Source organism: Bombina bombina, chromosome 4 (genome assembly GCF_027579735.1).
Source record: "Bombina bombina isolate aBomBom1 chromosome 4, aBomBom1.pri, whole genome shotgun sequence".
Taxonomy (NCBI): domain Eukaryota; kingdom Metazoa; phylum Chordata; class Amphibia; order Anura; family Bombinatoridae; genus Bombina; species Bombina bombina.
Window position 1 is genome coordinate 48132279 of NC_069502.1, and position 25722 is coordinate 48158000.

At 40.9% G+C, this 25722-nt stretch overlaps 1 protein-coding gene across 1 annotated transcript in view; it reads left to right on the forward strand.

Annotated features, from left to right (window-relative positions):
- Window positions 1-25722, forward strand: part of GAREM2 (GRB2 associated regulator of MAPK1 subtype 2) — a 271203-nt gene that overhangs the window by 198271 nt on the left and 47210 nt on the right. Inside the window, exons 3-4 of the mRNA XM_053708899.1 lie at window positions 693-823; window positions 2503-3660. Of these exons, the coding sequence (XP_053564874.1) occupies window positions 693-823; window positions 2503-3660 (1289 nt within the window). The remainder of the gene's footprint in view (window positions 1-692; window positions 824-2502; window positions 3661-25722) is intronic.

Sequence of the window (25722 nt, forward strand, 5' to 3'; positions counted from 1 at the left end):
TAAAATTAATCCTCAAAAATACAACTTGCCTAATAATTCTGCACTCCCTGTATATATATTCCATATATCTTATAGCAAATATATAGCAATAATAAATCTGATATTGTGCTTTATGTAATATGCCACCGAGAATTTGTTTATCTCTGTATTTACCAGCACACTATTATATATACTTGGCCCTGCATATTTAATGTTCATAGGTGACCCCTACTATACCGCCCTATTACTGCACGCTACTGTTAAAGGTCCAAGTGAGGCCATTTGTTCTTTTAAGGGAATTTTATGCTCATAAATATCGACACCCGCAATTAGGGGTTACCTCTGTTTATCATACCCTTTCTAAATAAAATGAGGATACTACAGCTAATAGGTGCCTATTTGAAATCACTTCCAGTCATATACTGAGGAATGTAATTCCTATTGTACTTATTGTAATGCAATAACAATGTATATCTGAAGTGTTATGTATGACATTGATCTCTTTTGCACTCTATTTTTTTAGAACTTTGTAAGTTATATCCCCAATTGTGGGAAAAGGTGGGTGATAATATGATATAATATGATAATATGCTCCTACATACTGTAGCCAACCTAGAATATCACATCAGTTGGCCAAACCTGTTCCACTGAATGTAAGTTTTTGAGATATACATTCATATCCCTAATAAACCTCTTGCTTTTTTGTTTTCCAGGGAAGTTCAAGTTGCTGGACCAGGATCGAGATGTGCGCGAGCCAGTGCAGTATTTCAGCAGTGTAGAGGAGGTGGCGAGCGTCTTTCCTGACCGTATCTTTGTTATGGAATCCATCACATTCAGCGTCAAGGTCAGCTGATGTCAGATGATACAGATGATACAGATAAATCAGCTATTATATTATATTATGCCATCTCTTTATAGCTGAAGCATATACAAAATAGCTATCAACTGGCTGGTGCATCATCCACATATGAGAGTCTTGCTTTAGCCCAACTGACACTCGCCTCCCAGTATGATATACCACTTAGTTCAAACATTTACTTCCAGCTTTGCTTCTATCTACCTGTCTGTCTGTCTGTCTGTCTGCCTGTCTATCTATCCATCTATTAATATATCTATCTGACTGTCTGTCTATCCATCTATCTGTCTGTCTATCTATCATCTATCAATCAATCATTTAATCTATCTATCTGTCAGTCTATCTATCATCTATCAATCAATCATTTAATCTATCTATCTGTCTGTCTATTTATCTATCTATCCATGTATGAATCTTTCTATCTGACTGTTTGTATATCCATCTGTCTGTCTGTCTATCATCAATCAATCAATCAATCAATCAATCTATCTATCATCTTTCTATCTATTTATCAATCTATCTATCTGTCTGTCTATCCATCCATCTATCTGTCTATCTATCTATCTATCTATCTATCTATCTATATTTCTGTCTGTCTGTCTATCCATCTATCTGTCTGTCTGTCTATCATCAATCAATCAATCAATCTATCTATCTATCTATCATCTTTCTATCTATTTATCAATCTATCTATCTATCTGTCTGTCTATCCATCCATCTATCTGTCTATCTATCTATCTATCTATCTATCTATCTATCTATCTATCTATATTTCTGTCTGTCTGTCTATCCATCTATCTGTCTGTCTATCTATCATGTATCTGTCAATCTATCTATAACCTATCCATCTATATCTCTGTATGTCTATCAATCTATCTATCTATCTGTCTGTCTTTCTGTCTATCCATCCATCCATCTATTTGTCTATCTGTTTATCATCTATCTAGCTATCCGTCTGTCTGTCTATCTGCTATCTGCTACACATTCTTGGTCTATATATGCAGCACAGTTTTAAGCAAGATTCTACAAATGTAAAGTATTAAAGCATAGAGTCACAAATCAATTATCATCTGATATTTCAGTGCATAACGTTTAAAGGGATACTAAACCCATTTTTTCTTCATTCTCTTGCTGTCTTTATTTGAAAAAGCAGAAATTTAAGTATAGGACCTGGCCCATTTTTGGTTCAGCTCCTGGGTAGCGTTTGCTGATTGGTGGCTAGCTCTTAGTAGTGTAGGATATGAACATATGTTTTCAACAAAGGATACTAAGAGAACAAAGTTAATTTAATATAGAAGTGAATTTAAATTGACATGCTCCATCTGAATCATACAAATTTAATTTTCACTTTCTTATCACTTCAAGCCTGACCCAGCCACATATCTGTCTCAAATATCCTAGCAGAGATAATAATATAACATACTGTAAAACAATCCAAGTTTTGCTAAGAAAATGACAGTGGAAAGCCTTGTCTATTACAGTAATAACTCCTACTAATAAAATGGTGTTAATAAATTCAGAAAGGTTTTACACTCACCTCTTATTTTAATTTATTACATGACTTCAAAAATCTTCTAATTACAAGGTGTTTTATGTCCATTAAATTCATTATACCTCCTGTCTATTTATCTAAAATGACTTAAATTAATATTTGTCTTTTCCTCCAGGTGGTGTCTGGGGAGTTCAGTGAAGACAGTGAGGTTTACAACTTTACCTTGCACACAGGGGATGAACTAACTCTGATGGGCCAGGCTGAGATCTTATGCGCCAAAACAGTCAAGGAAAAGTCACGTTTCAACACTATTCTCAAGAAACTGGGCAAAACGGGCACCCTTGGTAAACAGGTTAAGGGTAAGATGCCATGCTTGATCTGCATGAACCATCGCACCAACGAGAGCCTTAGCCTGCCTTTTCAGTGCAAGGGAAGTTTTAGCACTCGGAGTCCACTGGAGCTACAAATGCAGGAGGGTGAACACACCATCAGAAGTATCATTGAGAAGGTGCGATTGCCTGTAAATGTTGTCGTTCCCACTCGCCCTGCTCGCAACCCTTATGACCACCATGTTATCCGTGAAGGTCACCGCTACAAGTTGGTGAGCATTATCTCCAAAACTGTGGTTTTGTGTTGCCTTCTGCGAAAAGAAGAAGTGAACCCCTTCCACTTTCTACTTCTTACAGACATGCCACGTTTTTCTCTCCCTGAGGGTCTCCTCTGTGGGGACCCTCACTTTGACAAACTGGTGAGAGACTGCTCTCTTTTCTGCCAAGAGCAAAAGTTTAACCCAGATGAATACTCCAAGGCTGTTCGAGAAACAAAGACAGATTTTGCAGAGGAATGTGCCAGCCCTCGTAAGATCAGAGTATGTTTGCAAGGTTTCTCTGCTGGCTCAATCAACTATACCCGTGAGGAGCTTAGCCAAGGTCTTCAGCGGCTTTCCCTCTGTGTTTATAGTGGGACACTTCCAGAAGATCCCAGTCCACGGGACTGCAGGGAGGTTCAACATCAGGGTCTGGGGTCCTCTTCTGACAACTCAGATCTTGATCGGGAGTACATGACTCCAGATTGGGTTGAACATGATTTTAGGACTCAGGAGCAACTTGAGATTCCATATGAAGAACTTTGGACCAACCAGAACACTGAGAATTATTCTGAGCCAAGTAGCAAGCCGATTGGTTTAGAGAGTGGAAATAAGACTCACCAGGACCTTATCTCTTTTGTGACAACTTCTCCATTAGAAGGGAAAGCAGTTTCTCCACCACCAGCCTTAGCTGTGGAGGAAACAAGGACAGAGACTCCACCACCCGTCCCACCAAAATCTGAAGCAGTAAGTTAGATATAAAGCCATTCATACAAATATAAGTCTAATTTAATGGACAGTAAAGACAAAAGTAAACTTTCATGGTTCAGAAAGAACATGCAATTTTATACAACTTTCCAATTTACTTCTATTATCAAATTTGCTCTGTTCTCTTGCTATCCTCTTTTAAAGAGTAAACCTAGATAGGTTCAGTAGCAGAAATGCACTAGTGGGAGCTAGCTAACCACATGAGGTGAGCCAATGAAAGGAAGGCATATGTGCAGCCACCAATCCGCAGCCAGCTCCCTGTATAGCATTGCTGCTGCCGAGCCTACCTAGGTATGCTTTTCAACAAAGGCTACAAAGAGAATAAAGTAAATAGGACCGTTGTTTAAAAGTGCATGCTCTATCTGACTACTAAACGACTACTGCACCTATAAATATACATTCATCTGCAAGAAATACTCTAACTCCAGCAGGGTCACTATTAGCGGCGCGCATGTTTCTAAGTAATTGTAGGGAATTGAACAGGTCCATTACTGACCATGGCAGAATTCAGCTGCTTTGTGTGCAGGTTATGTTTTTACTGTTATTACCGTAAGCTTTTTAGACACACTTTACAGTTAAGTCAGACAAGACATCAGATCATTCCTTTTTCTTTCACACTCACTCTCACTCCATACAAATGCAATAGACAATAACTATAACATTCCTTAGTTAAAGGAACGTTGTACTCAAAACATTTCTATAATACATAAGGTAATTTGCAAGAAATTAATCGTGTTTTATGACAGATACTCAAGTATCCATTTGGCTACTGGCTGATAAACAATTCACTTAGTTGTATTAGTGGAGAGGAAAATGTCTAACAAGAAATTAGTTGTATTCTGCACAGGGACGTTTAGTTATATAAAAAATAGTAGCAAGAAATAAAAGTATAATGTTTCTTTAAACACTGTCTGTATCTCCTTAGTAGCGCTCAGTTAAAGGGTTAACTGAGATATAATGATGTATTCAAAGAAAAGATTAGTCTGAGAATAACAAGTAGATGTATTTTTTTATGTTTAATTAGTTGTTTAAATATTGACAAAATAAGTGTAAAGTTGTAGTGTCTATAAAACAATGGGAGCTGCCATGTTGTAACTTAGGTTTCTTTCTCTGCTGTGGCCAATTAGGGACAGTTATAAATAGGTCACGAGTGTGCAGCCAATGGCTGTGTGTTATATAACAGTATTCTGCACTTCCATTTCTGCTATTTCAGAATGGAATTACAGGAAAAAGGAGACAAAATAAATAATTAAAGTAAATTGCAGAGTTATTATTATATATACAGTTTATCATTTTATATTACCATCTGAAAGTGTTTAATGTCCCTTTAATATCTCAGAAGAGCCATTACTATGCAAAGAATAGCCCACATATTAAGGTGTCTGTTCCTATATTTGTGCTGTCTAAAACAAAGACAGGTGACGGTGAATAAAGGGACAGGAAATCCACGTTTTTTCTTTCATGATTATGATAGAGAATACAATTTTAAACAACATTCCACTTTACTTCTATCATCTAATTTGCTGTGTTCACTCGATATCCCTTATTGAAAATCATACCTAGCTATGCTTAGGAGCAGCAATGCAGTACTGGGAACTAGCTGCTGATTGGTGGCAGCTGCACATATACCTCTTGTCATTGGCTCACTAGATGGTTTCAGTCAGATCCCAGTAGTGCCTTGCTGCTCTGTTAACAGTTGTCACATGGTCAGTGACCAAGCTTTAATAAACGTCAGTGAGACAGGTGAGATTAGACTAAGGTGACTTCTTCCTCTGTATTCTACTGTATTCAGTTCTATGTTATCTGGGTGTCACTGACTTACCTATATTCTTTCTACAACCTATCTGTGGCCCCTGTCCTTATCAGTCTAAATACAAAAACAAAATCATTGTATAACAGCTACACCAGTGTTTTCTATTTCTCTTGTAAGGTGTATCCAGTCCACGGATCATCCATTACTTGTGGGATATTCTCCTTCCCAACAGGAAGTTGCAAGAGGATCACCCACAGCAGAGCTGCTATATAGCTCCTCCCCTAACTGCCATATCCAGTCATTCTCTTGCAACTCTCAACAAGCATGGAGGTAGTAAGAGAGAAGTGGTGTAACGTAGTTGTTTTTTTTCTTCAATCAAAAGTTTGTTATTTTTAAATGGTACCGGAGTTGTACTATTTTGTCCCAGGCAGAAAATAGAAGAAGAATCTGCCTGTGATTTCTATGATCTTAGCAGGTTGTAACTAAGATCCATTGCTGTTCTCACACATGACTGAAGAGAGAGGTAACTTCAGCGGGGGAATGCTGTGCAGGTTATCCTACTATGAGGTATGTGCAGTTAAAAAAAATTCTAGAAGATGTGAATGCTAGAAAATGCTGCTGATACCAGATTTATGTAAGGTAAGCCTGAATACAGTGATTTAATAGCGACTGGTATCATGCTTACTTTCTGAGGTAATACTCTTATAGATTTGCAATATAAAATGTTTGCTGGCATGTTTAAACGTTTTTATATATAATTTGGTGATAAAACTTTATTGGGGCCTAGTTTTTTTCCACATGGCTGGCTTAAATTTGCCTAGAAACAGTTTCCTGAGGCTTTCCACTGTGTTACTATGAGTGGGAGGGGCCTAATTTAGCGCTTTTTTGCGCAGTAACTTTTACAGACTGAGACATCCAGCTTCCTCCAGGAGTTCCCTGAATGCTATAGCCCTCTCTCAAGGGCTCTTAGGCTTCCCAAAATCGTTTGTTGGGGAAGGTAGGCCCACAGCAAGGCTGTGGCAGTTTGGTGTGACTGTTAAAAAAAGTCTATATCGTTTTTTTTATCCTTTTTTGAACTAAGGGGTTAATCATCCATTTGCAAGTGGGTGCAATGCTCTGTTAGCTTATTATACACACTGTAAACATTTTGTTTGATTTACTGCTTTTTTTCACTGTTTTTCAAATTCTGATAAAATTTGTTTCTCTTCAAGGCACAGTACAGTTTTTATTTTTTGCTTGTTAACTTGATTTAAAGTGTTTTCCAAGCTTGCTGGTCTCATTGCTAGTCTGTTTAAACATGTCTGACATAGAGGAAACTCCTTGTTCATTATGTTTAGAAGCCATGGTGGAACCCCCTCTTAGAATGTGTACCAAATGTACTGATTTCATTTTAAGTAATAAAGATCATATTCTGTCTTTAAAAAATTTATCATCAGAGGAATCTGACGAGGGGGAAGTTATGCCGACTGACTCGCCCCACGTGTCAGACCCTTTGACTCCCGCTCAAGGGACTCATGCTCTAATGGCGCCAAGTACATCTAGTGCGCCCATAGCGTTTACTTTACAAGACATGGTGGCGGTCATGGATAATACCCTGTCAGCGGTATTATCAAGAGCTATGTCTGATACTCCCTCACAATATACAGAAGCTGAGGAAGGAGAGCTTCTTTCTGTGGGTGATGTTTCTGACTCAGGGAAAAAGATTCAACCTGATTCTGATATGTCTACATTTAAATTTAAGCTTGAACACCTCCGCGTGTTGCTGAGGGAGGTTTTAGCTGCTCTGAATGACTGTGATACAATTGCAGTGCCAGAAAAATTTTGTAGATTGGACAAATACTATGCAGTGCCGGTGTGCACTGATGTTTTTCCAATACCTAAAAGGTTTACAGAAATTATTACTAAGGAATGGGATAGACCAGGTGTGCCGTTCTCTCCCCCTCCTATTTTTAAGAAAATGTTTCCAATAGATGCCACCACACGGGACTTATGGCAGACAGTCCCTAAGGTGGGGGGAGCAGTTTCTACTCTAGCTAAGCGTACTACTATCCCTGTCGAGGACAGTTGTGCTTTCTCAGATCCAATGGATAAAAAGTTAGAGGGTTACCTTAAAAAAATGTTTATTCAACAAGGTTTTATTCTACAGCCCCTTGCATGCATTGCCCCAGTCACTGCTGCTGCGGATTTCTGGTTTGAGTCTCTGGAAGAGGCTTTACAGGTAGAGACCCCATTGGATGACATACTTGACAAGCTTAGAGCACTTAAGCTAGCCAATTCTTTTGTTTCTGATGCCATTGTTCATTTGACTAAACTAACGGCTAAGAATACTGGTTTTGCTATTCAAGCGCGCAGGGCGCTATGGCTTAAATCATGGTCAGCTGACGTTACTTCAAAGTCTAAGCTGCTTAACATTCCCTTCAAGGGGCAAACCCTATTCGGGCCTGCTTTGAAGGAGATCATTTCTGATATCACTGGAGGAAAAGGTCATGCCCTTCCTCAGGATAGGCCCAAATCAAGGGCCAAACAGACTAATTTTCGTGCCTTTCGAAACTTCAAGGCGAGTACGGCATCAACTTCCTCTAATGCAAAACAAGAGGGATCTTTTGCCCAGTCCAAGTCGGTCTGGAGACCTAACCAGACCTGGAACAAAGGTAAGCAGGCCAAAAAGCCTGTCAGCATGAAGTTACAGCCCCCTATCCGGTAACGGATCTAGTAGGGGGCAGACTTTCGCTCTTCGCCCAGGCTTGGGCAAGAGATGTCCAGGATCCCTGGGCGTTGGAAATTGTATCCCAGGGATATCTTCTGGACTTCAAAGCTTCTCCTCCAAAAGGGAGATTTCACCTTTCACAATTATCTGCAAACCAGATAAAGAGAGAGGCATTCTTACACTGTGTTCAAGACCTCCTAGTTATGGGAGTGATCCATCCTGTTCCACAGGAGGAACAAGGACAGGGATTTTACTCAAATCTGTTTGTGGTTCCCAAAAAAGAGGGAACCTTCAGACCAATTTTAGATCTCAAGATTTTAAACAAATTCCTCAGAGTTCCATCATTCAAGATGGAGACTATTCGTACCATCCTACCTATGATCCAGGAGGGTCAATACATGACTACAGTGGATTTAAAGGATGCTTATCTTCACATTCCGATACACAAAGATCATCATCGGTTTCTCAGGTTTGCCTTCCTGAACAGGCAGTTGTAGCTCTTCCCTTTGGGTTAGCTACAGCCCCAAGAATCTTTACAAAGGTTCTGGGGTCACTTCTGGTGGTCCTAAGACCGCGGGGCATAGCAGTGGCCCCTTATTTACACGACATTCTGATACAGGCGTCAAATTTCCAAATTGCCAAGTCTCAAACGGACATAGTTCTGGCATTTCTGAGGTCGCATGGGTGGAAGGTGAACAAGGAAAAGAGTTCTCTATCCCCTCTCACAAGAGTCTCCTTTCTGGGAACTCTAATAGATTCTGTAGAAATGAGGATTTACCTGACAGAGTCCAGGTTATCAAAACTTCTAAATTCCTGCCGTGTTCTTTATTCCACTTCTCGCCCTTCGGTGGCTCAGTGTATGGAAGTAATCGGCTTAATGGTAGCGGCAATGGACATAGTGCCGTTTGCACGTCTACATCTCAGACCGCTGCAACTATGCATGCTCAGTCAGTGGAATGGGGATTACACAGATTTGTCCCCTCTACTAAATCTGGATCAAGAGACCAGGGATTCTCTTCTCTGGTGGCTATCTCGGGTCCATCTGTCCAAGGGAATGACCTTTCGCAGGCCAGATTGGACAATTGTAACGACAGATGCCAGCCTTCTAGGCTGGGGGGCAGTCTGGAACTCTCTGAAGGCTCAGGGATCGTGGACTCAGGAGGAGACACTCCTTCCAATAAACATTCTGGAACTGAGAGCGATATTCAATGCTCTTCAGGCTTGGCCTCAGCTAGCGACAATGAGGTTCATCAGATTTCAGTCGGACAACATCACGACTGTGGCTTACATCAACCATCAAGGGGGAACAAGGAGTTCCCTAGCGATGTTAGAAGTCTCAAAGATAATTCGCTGGGCAGAGATTCACTCTTGCCACCTATCAGCTATCCATAGCCCAGGTGTAGAGAACTGGGAGGCGGATTTTCTAAGTCGACAGACTTTTCATCCGGGGGAGTGGGAACTCCATCCGGAGGTGTTTGCACAATTGATTCATCGTTGGTGCAAACCAGAACTGGATCTCATGGCGTCTCGCCAGAATGCCAAGCTTCCTTGTTACGGATCCAGGTCCAGGGACCCCAAGGCAACGCTGATAGATGCTCTAGCAGCGCCTTGGTCCTTCAACCTGGCTTATGTGTTTCCACCGTTTCCTCTGCTCCCTCGTCTGATTGCCAAAATCAAGTAGGAGAGAGCATTGGTGATCTTGATAGCGCCTGCGTGGCCACGCAGGACTTGGTATGCAGATCGGGTGGACATGTCATCCTTTCCACCATGGACTCTGCCGCTGAGACAGGACCTTCTACTTCAAGGTCCTTTCAACCATCCAAATCTAATTTCTTTGAGGCTGACTGCCTGGAGATTGAACGCTTGATTTTATCAAGGTGTGGTTTCTCCGAGTCAGTCATTGATACCTTGATTCAGGCACGGAAGCCTGTCACCAGGAAAATCTATCATAAGATATGGCGTAAATTTCTTTATTGGTGTGAATCCAAGGGCTACTCATGGAGTAAGGTCAGGATTCCCAGGATATTATCTTTTGGAGAAAGGCTTGTCAGCCAGTTCCTTAAAGGGACAGATTTCTGCGCTGTCTATTCTTTTGCACAAGCGTCTTGCGGATGTTCCAGACGTTCAGGCATTTTGTCAGGCTTTAGTTAGAATCAAGCCTGTGTTTAAACCTGTTGCTCCACCTTGGAGCTTAAATTTGGTTCTTAAAGTTCTTCAGGGGGTTCCGTTTGAACCTCTTCATTCCATAGTTATCAAACTTTTATCGTGGAAAGTTCTTTTTTTGGTAGCTATTTCCTCGGCTCATAGAGTTTCCGAGTTATCTGCCTTACAATGTGATTTTCCTTATATGATCTTCCATGCAGATAAGGTAGTTCTGCGTACCAAACCTGGGTTTTTACCTAAGGTGGTATCTAATAAGAATATCAATCAGGAGATTGTTGTTCCATCATTGTGTCCTAATCCTTCTTCAAAGAAGGAACGTCTATTACACAATCTTGACGTGGTTCGTGCTTTAAAGTATTATTTACAAGCTACTAAAGATTTTCGTCAAACATCTGCTTTGTTTGTTGTCTACTCTGGACAGAGGAGAGGCCAAAAGGCTTCGGCAACCTCTCTTTCGTTTTGGCTGAGAAGTATAATCCGCTTAGCTTATGAGACTGCTGGCCAGCAGCCTCCTGAAAGGATTACAGCTCATTCTACTAGAGCTGTGGCTTCCACATGGGCCTTTAAAAATGAGGCTTCTGTTGAACAGATTTGCAAGGCGGCGACTTGGTCTTCGCTTCATACCTTTTCAAAATTCTATAAATTTGATACTTTTGCTTCTTCGGAGGTTATTTTTGGGAGAAAGGTTTTACAGGCAGTGGTACCTTCCGTTTAAGTACCTGCCTTGTCCCTCCCTTCATCCGTGTACTTTAGCTTTGGTATTGGTATCCCACAAGTAATGGATGATCCGTGGACTGGATACACCTTACAAGAGAAAACATAATTTATGCTTACCTGATAAATTTATTTCTCTTGTGGTGTATCCAGTCCACGGCCCGCCCTGTCATTTTAAGGCAGGTATTTTTTTATTTTAAACTACAGTCACCACTGCACCCTATGGTTTCTCCTTTCTCTGCGTGTTTTCGGTCGAATGACTGGATATGGCAGTTAGGGGAGGAGCTATATAGCAGCCCTGCTGTGGGTGATCCTCTTGCAACTTCCTGTTGGGAAGGAGAATATCCCACAAGTAATGGATGATCCGTGGACTGGATCCCTGAGAAATAAATTTATCAGGTAAGCATAAATTATGTTTTTTCTTTTAATTAATTTCAGTCCAATTGTAATTAATAAGAAGAGATAACGTTTACATTTAAAGAAAGTATTACAGCAAAATCAAATTAAATTCAAAACCAGAAGAAAAAAGAAAAGAAAAAGAAACAGCAATTTGTCACGTAGGTCCTTGCAAATATTTTCAAAGAAGCAAAAGATACTCAGCAAAAACAAAAAGTAACCATGGCAGTCAATTGATTTAAATGTAATTGCTGTGATAGTGATAACATTACACACTCTTATTCATTACAGCATGTCATTTTATCACTGTCAATGCTGCAACGCTATCGGCTAGATTTCGAGTTTGGCGGTAGCCATCAAAACCAGCGTTAGAGGCTCCTAACGCTGGTTTTGGGCTACCGCTGGTATTTGGAGTCAGTCAGGAAAGGGTCTAAAGCTCACTTTGCAGCCGCGACTTTTCCATACCGCAGATCCCCCTACGCCATTTGCGTATCCTATCTTTTCAATGGGATCTTTCTAACGCTGGTATTTAGAGTCTTGGCTGAAGTGAGCGTTAGAGATCTAACAACAAAACTCCAGCCGCAGAAAAAAGTCAGTAGTTAAGAGCTTTATGGGCTAACGCCGGTTTATAAAGCTCTTAACTACTGTGCTCTAAAGTACACTAACACCCATAAACCTATGTACCCCTAAACCGAGGTCCCCCCACATCGCCCCCACACTATTAAAATTTTAACCCCTAATCTGCCGACTGCTCAACGCCGCCACCTACGTTATCCCTATGTACCCCTAATCTGCTGCCCCTAATACCGCCGACCCCTATATTATATTTATTAATCCCTAATCTGCCGCCCCCGCTATCGCTGACCCCTGCATATTATTATTAACCCATAATCTGCCGCTCCGTACACCGCCGCAACCTACGTTATCCCTATGTACCCCTAATCTGCTGCCCCTAACACCACCGACCCCTATATTATATTTATTAACCCCTAATCTGCCGCCCCCGCTATCGCTGACCCCTGCATATTATTATTAACCCCTAATCTGCCGCTCCGTACACCGCCGCAACCTACGTTATCCCTATGTACCCCTAATCTGCTGCCCCTAACACCACCGACCCCTATATTATATTTATTAACCCCTAATCTGATGCCCCCAACGTCGCCTCCACCTACCTACAATACTTAACCCCTAATCTGCCAACCGGATCTCACCGCTACTCTAATAAATGTATTAACCCCTAAAGCTAAGTCTAACCCTAACACTAACACCCCCCTAAGTTAAATATAATTTAAATCTAACAAAATAAATTAACTCTTATTAAATAAATTAATCCTATTTAAAGCTAAATACTTACCTGTAAAATAAATCCTAATATAGCTACAATATAAATTATAATTATATTGTAGCTATTTTAGGATTAATATTTATTTTACAGGCAACTTTGTAATTATTTTAACCAGGTACAATAGCTATTAAATAGTTAATAACTATTTAATAGCTACCTAGTTAAAATAATTACAAAATTACCTGTAAAATAAATCCTAACCTAAGTTACAATTAAACCTAACACTACACTCTCAATAAATTAATTAAATACAATACCTACAAATAAATACAATGAAATAAACTAACTAAAGTACAAAAAATAAAAAAGAACTAAGTTACAAAAAATAAAAAAATATTTACAAACATTAGAAAAATATTACAATTTTAAACTAATTACACCTACTCTAAGCCCCCTAATAAAATAACAAAGACCCCCAAAATAAAAAAATGCCCTACCCTATTCTAAAATTAAAATAGAAAAGCTCTTTTACCTTACCAGCCCTGAAAAGGGCCCTTTGCGGGGCATGCCCCAAAGAATTCAGCTCTTTTGCCTGTAAAAAAAAACATACAATACCCCCACCCCAACATTACAACCCACATACCCCTAATCTAACCCAAACCCCCCTTAAATAAACCTAACACTAAGCCCCTGAAGATCTCCCTACCTTGTCTTTACCACGCCGTGTTCACTGATCGATCCAGAAGAGCCTCCGATGTCTTGATCCAAGCCCAAGCGGGGGGCTGAAGATGTCCATGATCCGGCTGAAGTCTTCATCCAAGCAGGAGCTGAAGAGGTCCATGATCCGACTGAAGTCTTCTATCAAGCGGCATCTTCAATCTTCTTTCTTCCGGATCCATGTAGTTCATCCCGCCGACGCGGAACATCCATCTTCACCGACGACTTCCCGACGAATGACGGTTCCTTTAAGGGACGTCATCCAAGATGGCATCCCTCGAATTCCAATTGGCTGATAGGATTCTATCAGCCAATCGGAATTAAGGTAGGAAAATTCTGATTGGCTGATGGAATCAGCCAATCAGATTCAAGTTCAATCCGATTGGCTGATCCAATCAGCCAATCAGATTGAGATTGCATTCTATTGGCTGTTCCGATCAGCCAATAGAATGCGAGCTCAATCTGATTGGCTGATCGGATCAGCCAATCGGATTGAACTTGAATCTGATTGGCTGATTCCATCAGCCAATCAGAATTTTCCTACCTTAATTCCGATTGGCTGATAGAATCCTATCAGCCAATCGGAATTCGAGGGACGCCATCTTGGATGACGTCCTTTAAAGGAACCGTCATTCGTCGGGAAGTCGTCGGTGAAGATGGATGTTCCGCGTCGGCGGGATGAACTACATGGATCCGGAAGAAAGAAGATTGAAGATGCCGCTTGATAGAAGACTTCAGTCGGATCATGGACTTCTTCAGCTCCCGCTTGGATGAAGACTTCAGCCGAATCATGGACATCTTCAGCCCCCCGCTTGGGCTTTGATCAAGACATCGGAGGCTCTTCTGGATTGATCGGTGAACCCGGCGTGGTGAAGACAAGGTAGGGAGATCTTCAGGGGCTTAGTGTTAGGTTTATTTAAGGGGGGTTTGGGTTAGATTAGGGGTATGTTGGTGGTGGGTTGTAATGTTGGGAGGGGGGTATTGTATGTTTTTTTTACAGGCAAAAGAGCTGAATTCTTTGGGGCATGCCCCGCAAAGGGCCCTTTTCAGGGCTGGTAAGGTAAAAGAGCTTTTCTATTTTAATTTTAGAATAGGGTAGGGCATTTTTTTATTTTGGGGGTCTTTGTTATTTTAATAGGGGGCTTAGAGTAGGTGTAATTAGTTTAAAATTGTTGTAATATTTTTCTAATGTTTGTAAATATTTTTTTATTTTTTGTAACTTAGTTCTTTTTTATTTTTTGTACTTTAGTTAGTTTATTTCATTGTATTTATTTGTAGGTATTGTATTTAATTAATTTATTGATAGTGTAGTGTTAGGTTTAATTGTAACTTAGGTTAGGATTTATTTTACAGGTAATTTTGTAATTATTTTAACTAGGTAACTATTAAATAGTTATTAACTATTTAATAGCTATTGTACCTGGTTAAAATAATTACAAAGTTGTCTGTAAAATAAATATTAATCCTAAAATAGCTACAATATAATGATAATTTATATTGTAGCTATATTAGGGTTTATTTACAGGTAAGTATTTAGCTTTAAATAGGAATAATTTATTTAATAAGAGTTAATTTATTTCGTTAGATTTAAATTATATTTAACTTAGGGGGGGTGATAGTGTTAGGGTTAGACTTAGCTTTAGGGGTTAATACATTTATTAGAATAGCGGTGAGATCCGGTTGGCAGATTAGGGGTTAATTATTGTAGGTAGGTGGAGGCGACGTTGGGGGCGTCAGATTAGGGGTTAATAAATATAATATAGGGGTCGGCGGTGTTAGGGGCAGCAGATTAGGGGTACATAGGGATAACGTAGGTTGCGGCGGTGTACGGAGCGGCAGATTAGGGGTTAATAATAATATGCAGGGGTCAGCGATAGCGGGGGCGGCAGATTAGGGGTTAATAAATATAATATAGGGGTCGGCGGTGTTAGGGGCAGCAGATTAGGGGTACATAGCTATAATGTAGGTTGCGGCGGTGTATGGAGCGGCAGATTAGGGGTTAATAATAATATGCAGGGGTCAGCGATAGCGGGGGCGGCAGATTAGGGGTTAATAAGTGTAAGGTTAGGGGTGTTTAGACTCGGGGTACATGTTAGGGTGTTAGGTGCAGACTTAGGAAGTGTTTCCCCATAGGAAACAATGGGGCTGCGTTAGGAGCTTAACGCTGCTTTTTTGCAGGTGTTAGGTTTTTTTCAGCTCAAACAGCCCCATTGTTTTCTATGGGGGAATCGTGCATGAGCATGTTTTTGAAGCTGGCCGCGTCCGTAAGCAACGCTGGTATCGAGAGTTGCAGTGGCGGTAAATATGCTCTACGCTCCCTTTTTTGGAGCCTAACGCAGCCATTCTGTGAACTCTAAATACCAGCGGTATTTAAAAGGTGCGGGGGAAAAAAAGCACGCGTAGCTAACGCACCCCTTTGGCCGCAGAACTCTAAATCTAGCTGAATGTGTTTAATCCTGCAAAGGGGTTGGTTAAACCCATAGGTAAAGTACAAAGCAAAAAGTAATGTACAACACAGTGCACTATAATCATGTGACAAAAAGAGTAAGGATATAGTCCTTGGGATGTATATAATTCTGTCTGATCTTCAGATCTTCATTTGCAGATAACCTCAAAATAAAAGAGGTAAAATAGTGAAGTTCTGTGATAATAAAATCAAATAGGCAACTGATACTTGGGACCAAACTCACATAGTAGAGAGCTACTGACCAAGTAGTGATACAATGCCATGCTGGAATGAATTAGAGTTTATCACTATCTTGTCCCTTTAATATTGACCGTATCATATGTTTGAATGCAGCATTTTTTAGCTTTTTGATGAACACAATTGTAATTGGCTGTTTCTTCAGGTCTGAACTTGAAGAGGTGACTAAGCTTTCTTGTTATGGGATTGTGTGGATTGGAAATGTTTTTGTCTTCTGTCTGTTTTTTTTCCTTAAAGATAAATGAAACCCTCAATTTTTCTATCATGATTCAAATAGAGCATACAATTTTAAACAACTTTCTAATTTAATTGACTTTAATTGTCAAATTTTCTTTGTGCTCTTGGTATCCTTTGTTAATAAGCAGGGATGTAAGCTCAGGCTCATGCATGTGTCTAGGTAACTATATGACAGCATTTTTGCAAGAATTTTTTACTTAAATATCATTTTATGACGTGTGCAATAAATCATTTCATATAATTTTGAGTCATTTTATAATTAAAGGGACACTAAACCCAACACTTTTCTTTCATGATTCAGGTGGAAAAACATAATTTATGTAAGAACTTACCTGATAAAGTCATTTCTTTCATATTAGCAAGAGTCCATGAGCTAGTGACGTATGGGATATACATTCCTTCCAGGAGGGGCAAAGTTTCCCAAACCTCAAAATGCCTATAAATACACCCCTCACCACACCCACAAATCAGTTTAACGCATAGCCAAGAAGTGGGGTGATAAGAAAAAAGTGCGAAAGCATAAAAAATAAGGAATTGGAATAATTGTGCTTTATACAAAAATATCATAACCACCACAAAAAGGGTGGGCATCATGGACTCTTGCTAATATGAAAGAAATTAATTTATCAGGTAAGTTCTTACATAAATTATGTTTTCTTTCATGTAATTAGCAAGAGTCCATGAGCTAGTGACGTATGGGATAATGACTACCCAAGATGTGGATCTTCCACGCAAGAGTAACTAGAGAGGGAGGGATAAAATAAAGACAGCCAATTCCGCTGAAAATAATCCACACCCAAAATAAAGTTTAAATCTTATAATGAAAAAAACTGAAATTATAAGCAGAAGAATCAAACTGAAACAGCTGCCTGAAGTACTTTTCTACCAAAAACTGCTTCAGAAGAACAAAACACATCAAAATGGTAGAATTTAGTAAAAGTATGCAAAGAAGACCAAGTTGCTGCTTTGCAAATCTGATCAACCGAAGCTTCATTCCTAAACGCCCAGGAAGTAGAAACTGACCTAGTAGAATGAGCTGTAATCCTTTGAGGCGGAGTTTTACCCGACTCGACATAAGCAAGATGAATTAAAGATTTTAACCAAGATGCCAAAGAAATGGCAGAGGTCTTCTGACCTTTCCTAGAACCGGAAAAGATAACAAATAGACTAGAAGTCTTTCGGAAATTCTTAGTAGCTTCAACATAATATTTCAAAGCTCTAACTACATCCAAAGAATGCAATGATCTCTCCTTAGAATTCTTAGGATTAGGACACAATGAAGGAACCACAATTTCTCTACTAATGTTGTTAGAATTCACAACCTTAGGTAAAAATTTAAAAGAAGTTCGCAACACGGCCTTATCCTGATGAAAAATCAGAAAAGGAGACTCACAAGAAAGAGCAGATAATTCAGAAACTCTTCTAGCAGAAGAGATGGCCAAAAGAAACAAAACTTTCCAAGAAAGTAATTTAATATCCAGCGAATGCATAGGTTCAAACGGAGGAGCTTGAAGAGCCCCCAGAACCAAATTCAAACTCCAAGGAGGAGTGATTGACTTAATAACAGGTTTTATATGAACCAAAGCTTGTACAAAACAATGAATATCAGGAAGATTAGCAATCTTTCTGTGAAAAAGAACAGAAAGAGCAGAGATTTGTCCTTTCAAGGAACTTGCAGACAAACCTTTATCCAAACCATCCTGAAGAAACTGTAAAATTCTCGGAATTCTAAAAGAATGCCAGGAAAAATGATGAGAAAGACACCAAGAAATGTATGTCTTCCAGACTCTATAATATATCTTTCTAGATACAGATTTACGAGCCTGTAACATGGTATTAATCACAGAGTCAGAGAAACCTCTTTGACTAAGAATCAAGCGTTCAATCTCCATACCTTTAAATTTAAGGATTTGAGATCCTGATGGAAAAAAGGACCTTGTGACAGAAGGTCTGGTCTTAACGGGAGAGTCCACGGTTGGCAAGAGGCCATCCGGACAAGATCCGCATACCAAAACCTGTGAGGTCATGCTGGAGCCACCAGCAGAACAAACGAGCATTCCTTCAGAATCTTGGAGATTACTCTTGGAAGAAGAACTAGAGGCGGAAAGAGATAGGCAGGATGATACTTCCAAGGAAGTGACAATGCATCCACTGCTTCCGCCTGAGGATCCCTGGATCTGGACAGATACCTGGGAAGTTTCTTGTTTAGATGAGAAGCCATCAGATCTATTTCTGGAAGTCCCCACATCTGAACAATCTGAAGAAATACCTCTGGGTGAAGAGACCATTCGCCCGGATGTAACGTTTGGCGACTGAGATAATCCGCTTCCCAATTGTCTATACCTGGGATATGAACCGCAGAAACTAGACAGGAGCTTGATTCCGCCCATACCAGTATTCAAGATACTTCTTTCATAGCTAGAGGACTGTGAGTCCCTCCTTGATGATTGATGTATGCCACAGTTGTGACATTGTCTGTCTGAAAACAAATGAACGATTCTCTCTTTAGAAGAGGCCATGACTGAAGAGCTCTGAAAATTGCACGGAGTTCTAAAATATTGATTGGTAATCTCACCTCCTGAGATTCCCAAACCCCTTGTGCTGTCAGAGACCCCCAAACAGCTCCCTAACCTGTCAGACTTGCATCTGTTGAAATTACAGTCCAGGTCGGAAGAACAAAAGAAGCCCCCTGAACTAAACGATGGAGATCTGTCCACCACGTCAGAGAGTGTCGTACAATCGGTTTTAATTGAGATATCTTTGTGTAATCCCTGCACCACTGGTTCAGCATACAGAGCTGAAGAGGTCGCATTTGAAAACGAGCAAAAGGGGATCGCGTCCGATGCAGCAGTCATAAGACCTAGAATTTCCATGCATAAGGCTACCGAAGGGAATGATTGTGATTGAAGATTTCGACAAGCTGAGATCAATTTTAGACGTCTCTTGTCTGTCAGAGACAGAGTCATGGACACTGAATCTATCTGGAAACCTAAAAAGGTTACCCTTGTCTGAGGAATCAATGAACTTTTCGGTAAATTGATCCCCCAACCATGATCTTGAAGAAACAACACAAGTCGATTCGTATGAGATTCTGCTAAATGTGAAGACTGAGCAAGTACCAAGATATCGTCCAAATAAGGAAATACCACAATACCCTGTTCTCTGATTACAGACAGAAGGGCACCAAGAACCTTTGTAAAAATTCTTGGAGCTGTTGCTAGGCCAAACGGCAGAGCCACAAACTGGTAATGCTTGTCTAGGAAAAAGAATCTCAGAAACTGATAGTGATCTGGATGAATCAGAATATGCAGATATGTATCCTGTAAATCTATTGTGGACATATAATGCCCTTGCTGAACAAAAGGCAGGATAGTCCTTATAGTTACCATTTTGAATGTTGGTATCCTTACATAACAATTCAATATTTTTAGATCCAGAACTGGTCTGAAGGAATTCTCCTTCTTTGGTAAAATGAAGAGATTTGAATAAAACCCCAGCCCCTGTTCCAGAACTGGAACTGGCATAATTACTCCAGCCAACTCTAGATCTGAAACACATTTCAGAAATGCTTGAGCTTTCGCTGGATTTACTGGGACACGGGAAAGAAAAAATCACTTTGCAGGAGGCCTTATCTTGAAGCCAATTCTGTACCCTTCTGAAACAATGTTCTGAATCCAAAGATTGTGAATTGAATTGATCCAAATTTCTTTGAAAAAACGTAATCTGCCCCCTACCAGCTGGGCTGGAATGAGGGCCGCACCTTCATGTGGACTTGGGAGCTGGCTTTGGTTTTCTAAAAGGCTTGGATTTATTCCAGACTGGAGATGGTTTCCAAACTGATACCGCTCCTGTGGGTGAAGGATCAGGCTTTTGTTCCTTATTGTGACGAAAGGAACGAAAACGATTATTAGACCTAAATTTACCTTTAGATTTTTTATCCTGTGGTAAAAAAGTTCCTTTCCCTCCAGTAACAGTTGAGATAATAGAATCCAACTGAGAACCAAATAATTTATTACCTTGGAAAGAAAGGGAAAGCAAAGTTGACTTAGAAGACATATCAGCATTCCAAGTTTTAAGCCATAAAGCTCTTCTAGCTAAAATAGCTAGAGACATATACCTGACATCAACTCTAATGATATCAAAGATGGCATCACAAATAAAGTTATTAGCATGTTGAGGAAGATTAACAATGCTATGAGAATTATGATCTGTTACTTGTTGCGCTAAAGCTTCTAACCAAAAAGTTGAAGCTGCAGCAACATCCGCTAAAGATATAGCAGGTCTAAAAAGATTACCTGAACATAAGTAAGCTTTTCTTAGAAAGGATTCTACCTTCCTATCTAAAGGATCCTTAAAGGAAGTACTATCTGCCGTAGGAATAGTAGTACGTTTAGCAAGAGTAGAGATAGCCCCATCAACTTTAGGGATTTTGGCCCAAAACTCTAATCTGTCAGATGGCACAGGATATAATTGCTTAAAACGTTTAGAAGGAGTAAATGAATTACCCAAATTATTCCATTCCCTGGAGTTTACTTCAGAAATAGCATCAGGGACAGGAAAAACTTCTGGAATAACTACAGGAGATTTAAAAACTTTATTTAAACGTTTAGATTTAGTATCAAGAGGACCAGAATCCTCTATTTCTAATGCAATTAAGACTTCTTTAAGTAAAGAACAAATAAATTCCATTTTGAATAAATATGAAGATTTATCAGCATCAACCTCTGAGACAGAATCCTCTGAACCAGAGGAACCATTATCAGAATCAGAATGATGATGTTCATTTAAAAATTCATCTGAAAAATGAGACCTTTTACGTTTACTAGAAGGAGGAATAACAGACATGGCCTTCTTAATGGATTTAGAAACAAAATCTCTTATGTTAACAGGAACACTCTGATTATTAGATGTTGACAGAACAGCAACAGGTAATGTAACATTACTAAAGGAAATATTATCTGCATTAACAAGTTTGTCATGACATTCATTACAAACAACAGCTGGAGGAACAGATACCACAAGTTTACAGCAGATACACTTAACTTTGGTCGATCCAGCACCAGGCAGCGTTTTTCCAGAAGTATCTTCTGACTCAGTGTCAATCTGGGACATCTTGCAATATGTAATAGAAAAAACAACATATAAAGCAAAATTGATCCAATTTCTTAAATGACAGTTTCAGGAATGGGAAAAAATGCTAGTGAACAAGCTTCTAGCAACCAGAAGCAATAAATAATGAGACCTAAATAATGTGGAGACAATAGTGACGCCCATATTTCTTAGCGCCAAAAAAGACGCCCACATTATTTGGCGCCTAAATGCTTTTGGCGCCAAAAATGACGCCACATCCGGAACGCCGACACTTTTGGCGCAAAAAAAACGTCAAAAATGAGGCAATTTCCAGCGACACGTATGACGCCGGAAACAGAAAAAAAATTTTGCGCCAAAAAAGTCCACTCCAAGGATGACGCAATAAAATGAAGCATTTTCAGCCCCCGCGAGCCTAACAGCCCACAGGGAAAAAAGTCAAATTTTAAGGTAAGAAAAAAATTTATTCATATGCATTATCCCAAATATGAAACTGACTGTCTGAAATAAGGAATGTTTGAACGCCCTGAGTCAAGGCAAATAAATGTTTGAATACATATATTTAGAACTTTATATAAAAGTGCCCAACCATAGCTTAGAGTGTCACAGAAAATAAGACTTACTTACCCCAGGACACTCATCTACATGTAGTAGAAAGCCAAACCAGTACTGAAACGAGAATCAGTAGAGGTAAAGGTATATATAAGAGTATATCGTCGATCTGAAAAGGGAGGTAAGAGATGAATCTCTACGACCGATAACAGAGAACCTATGAAATAGACCCCGTAGAAGGAGATCATTGAATTCAAATAGGCAATACTCTCCTCACATCCCTCTGACATTCACTGCACGCTGAGAGGAAAACCGGGCTCCAACCTGCTGTGGAGCGCATATCAACGTAGAATCTAGCACAAACTTACTTCACCACCTCCATAGGAGGCAAAGTTTGTAAAACTGATTTGTGGGTGTGGTGAGGGGTGTCTTTATAGGCATTTTGAGGTTTGGGAAACTTCCTCCTGGAAGGAATGTATATCCCATACGTCACTAGCTCATGGACTCTTGCTAATTACATGAAAGAAATAACATGTAACAACTTTCCAATTTAGTTCTATTATCTAATTAGCTTCATTCTTTAGATATTCTTTGCTGATGAAATAGCAATGCACATGGGTGAGCTAATCACACAAGGCATCTACGTTGCTCTCTCTCTCCCCCCTCTCTTTTGCTCTCTCTCTCCCCCCTCTCTTTTGCTCTCTCTCCCCCTCTCTTTTGCACTCTCTCTCGCTCCACCTCTCTTTTGCTCTCTCGCCCCCTCTCTTTTGCTTTCTCTCCCCCCTCTCTTTTGCTCTCTCTCCCCCTTTCTTTTGCTCTCTCTCCCCCCTCTCTTTTACGCTCTCTCTCTCCTCCCTCTCTTTTGCGCTCTCTCTCTCCCCCCTATTTTGTGTACTCTCTCTCCCCTCACTTTTGCGCTCTCTCTCTCCCCATCTCTTTTGTGCTCTCTCTCCCCCTCTCTTTTGTGCTCTCTCCCCCTCTCTTTTGCTCTCTCTCTCGCTCTCTCTCTCCCCTTCTCTTTTGCGCTCTCTCTCTCCCCCTCTCTTTTGCTCTCTCTCTCCCCCTCTCTTTTGCGCTCTCTCTCCCTCTCTTTTGCGTTCTCTCCCCCTCTCTTTAGTGCTCTCTCCCGCTCTCTTTTGCGCTCAGCTCCCCTCTCTTTTGCGCTCTCTCTCGCTCCCCTTCTCTTTTGCTCTCTCCCCTCTCTTTTGCTCCCTCTCTCCCCCTCTCTTTTGCTTTCTCTTCCCCTTCTCTTTTGCACTCTCTCCCCCCCTCTCTTTTGCATTCTCTCTCTTTTACACTCCCCCCCTTTTGCACGTTCTCTCTCCCCTTCTCTTTTGTGCTCTCTCTCTCCCCCTCTCTATTTTGCTCTGCCTCTCTCCATCCCTCTCTTTTGCTCTCTCTCTCCATCCCTCTCTTTTGCTCTCTCTCTCCCCCTCTCTATTACTCTCTCTCCCCCTCTCTTTTGCTCTCTCTCCCCCTCTCTTTTTCTCTCTCTTCCCTCTATTTTGCTCTTTCCCCTCTCTTTTGCTCTTTCCCCTCTCTTTTGCTCTCTCTCTTCCCCTCTCTATTGCTCTCTCTCTTCCCTCTCTATTGCTCTCTCTCCCCCCTCTCTCCCCCCTCTCTCCCCCTTCTCTTCTTTTGCTCTCTCTCCCCCTCTCTTTTTCTTTCTCTCTTCCCCTCTCTTTTGCTCTCTCTTACCTCTATTTTGCTCTTTCACCTCTCGTCTGCTCTTTCTTCTCTCATTAGCTCTTTCCTGTCTCTTTTTGTCTCTCCCCCTCTCTTTCTATTTCTCTCCCCTATCTCTCGTGCCGACCGTGCCAGCCCATGCTACCGACCACGCCCGGCCCATGCCCCCTCTCCTTTGCTCTCTCTCCCCCCTCTCCTTTGCTCTCTCTACCCCTCTCCTTTGATCTCTCTCCCCCTCTCCTTTGCTCTCTCTCCCCCTTTCCTTTGCTCTCTGTCCCCCTTTCCTTTGCTCTCTCTCCCCCCTCTCCTTTGATCTCTCTCCCCCTCTCCTTTGCTCTCTCTCCCCCTCTCCTTTGCTCTCTCTCCCCCTCTCCTTTGCTCTCTCTCCCCCTCTCCTTTTGCTCTCTCTCCCCCTCTCCTTTGCTCTCTTCCCCCTCTCTTTTGCTCTCCCCTCTCTACTTTGCTCTCTCTCGCCCCTCTCCTTTGCTCTCTCTCCCCTCTCTCTTTTGCTCTCTCTCCACCTCTCTTTTGCTCTCTCTCTCCCCCTCTCATTTGCTCTCTCCCCTCTCTTTTGCTCTCTCTCCCCTTTCTTTTGCTTTCTCCCCCCTCTCTTTAACTCTCTCTCCCCCTTCTCTTTAGCTCTCTCTCCCCCTCTCTTTCTCTCTCCCCCCTCTCTTTGCTCTCTCTCCCCTCTCTTTTGCTCTGTCTCCCCTTTCTTTTGCATTATCTCCCCTCTCTTTAGCTCTCTCTCTCCCCTCTCTTTAACTCTCCCCTCTCTCCTTTGCTCTCTCTCGCCCCTCTCCTTTGCTCTCTCTCCCCCTCTCTTTTGCTCTCTCTCCCCCCCTCTCATTTGCTCTCTCGCCTCTCTTTTGCTCTCTCTCCCCTTTCTTTTGCTTTCTCCCCCCTCTCTTTAACTCTCTCTCCCCCTATCTTTCTCTCTCCCCCTCTCTCTTTCTCTCTCCCCCCTTTCTTTTGCTCTCTCTCCCCTTTCTTTAGCTCTCTCTCTCCCCTCTCTTTAACTCTCTCTCCCCCTCTCTTTTGCTCTCTTTCTCTCTCCCCCTCTCTTTAGCTCTCTCTCCCCCCTCTTTCCCCTCTCTTTTGCCCCCGCTATCTCTCCCCACTCTTTGTCGCTCTCAGGCCACGCCCCTGCCAGTCAGCCACGCCCACTCCCTGTCCGATCACGTCTGGTCATGCCCCCATTGTGGCACTCAAGCCAACCACGCCCCCTCGCCATGCCTGGCCACGCCCCCCCAACGGACGATCTAATCTGAAGTCGATCCTTAAGGCCAGGTATATTTGTCCTCGTGCAGTCTCTACTGCGCATGACTGCATCTGACAAACATACCTGGCCTTTTATTATATAGGAAATGCTTTAACCTCTAAATGACATTTAGATGGTTGTATTAAGTTCCAATATATAATTCCATTACCAAAACGTGCACAATTTTTTATGTGCATGCTTTCTGAAGCTCCAGCTCCTACTGAGCATGTGCAAAAGTGCTCAGCATATACGTTTGGATTTTATGATTGGCTGATGGCTGTCACATGATTTTTGTGGAACAAATGCATTTGAAAGTATTTACATAACTTGCTTGTTACAGAGTTTTCAAATTATTTTTTGTCTTCAACAGCTTATTTTGTTTTCCTAACCGTAGAGCACTTGCTGTTTGACCTTCAGAAGTTTTTTTTTATAAACCATAAATTGTTGTTATATTTCCCAGTTATGTTATAATAATAATTACCCATGAGTTCTGCATGTAAAACCTCTGTTTATCACATGGCAACTCAAACGTTATAGCAACTAAGTGATGTCATTGCAACACATAAGTAACTTTAATGTCTTATAATAGAATGTTGCCAGGGCATTCGGATGTCTTGTACTACTGAGTTATATACTAACTAAAATGAAATATATTGGGCCAGATTACAAGTAGAGTTCTATTAAACGGTCCCAATCAAGCGTTAACCACTAGAAGTAAGCTTGAGCTTGTCTTATGAGTTGAAAATAAACTGTTTTTGCTTGCGCGTTAAAACAA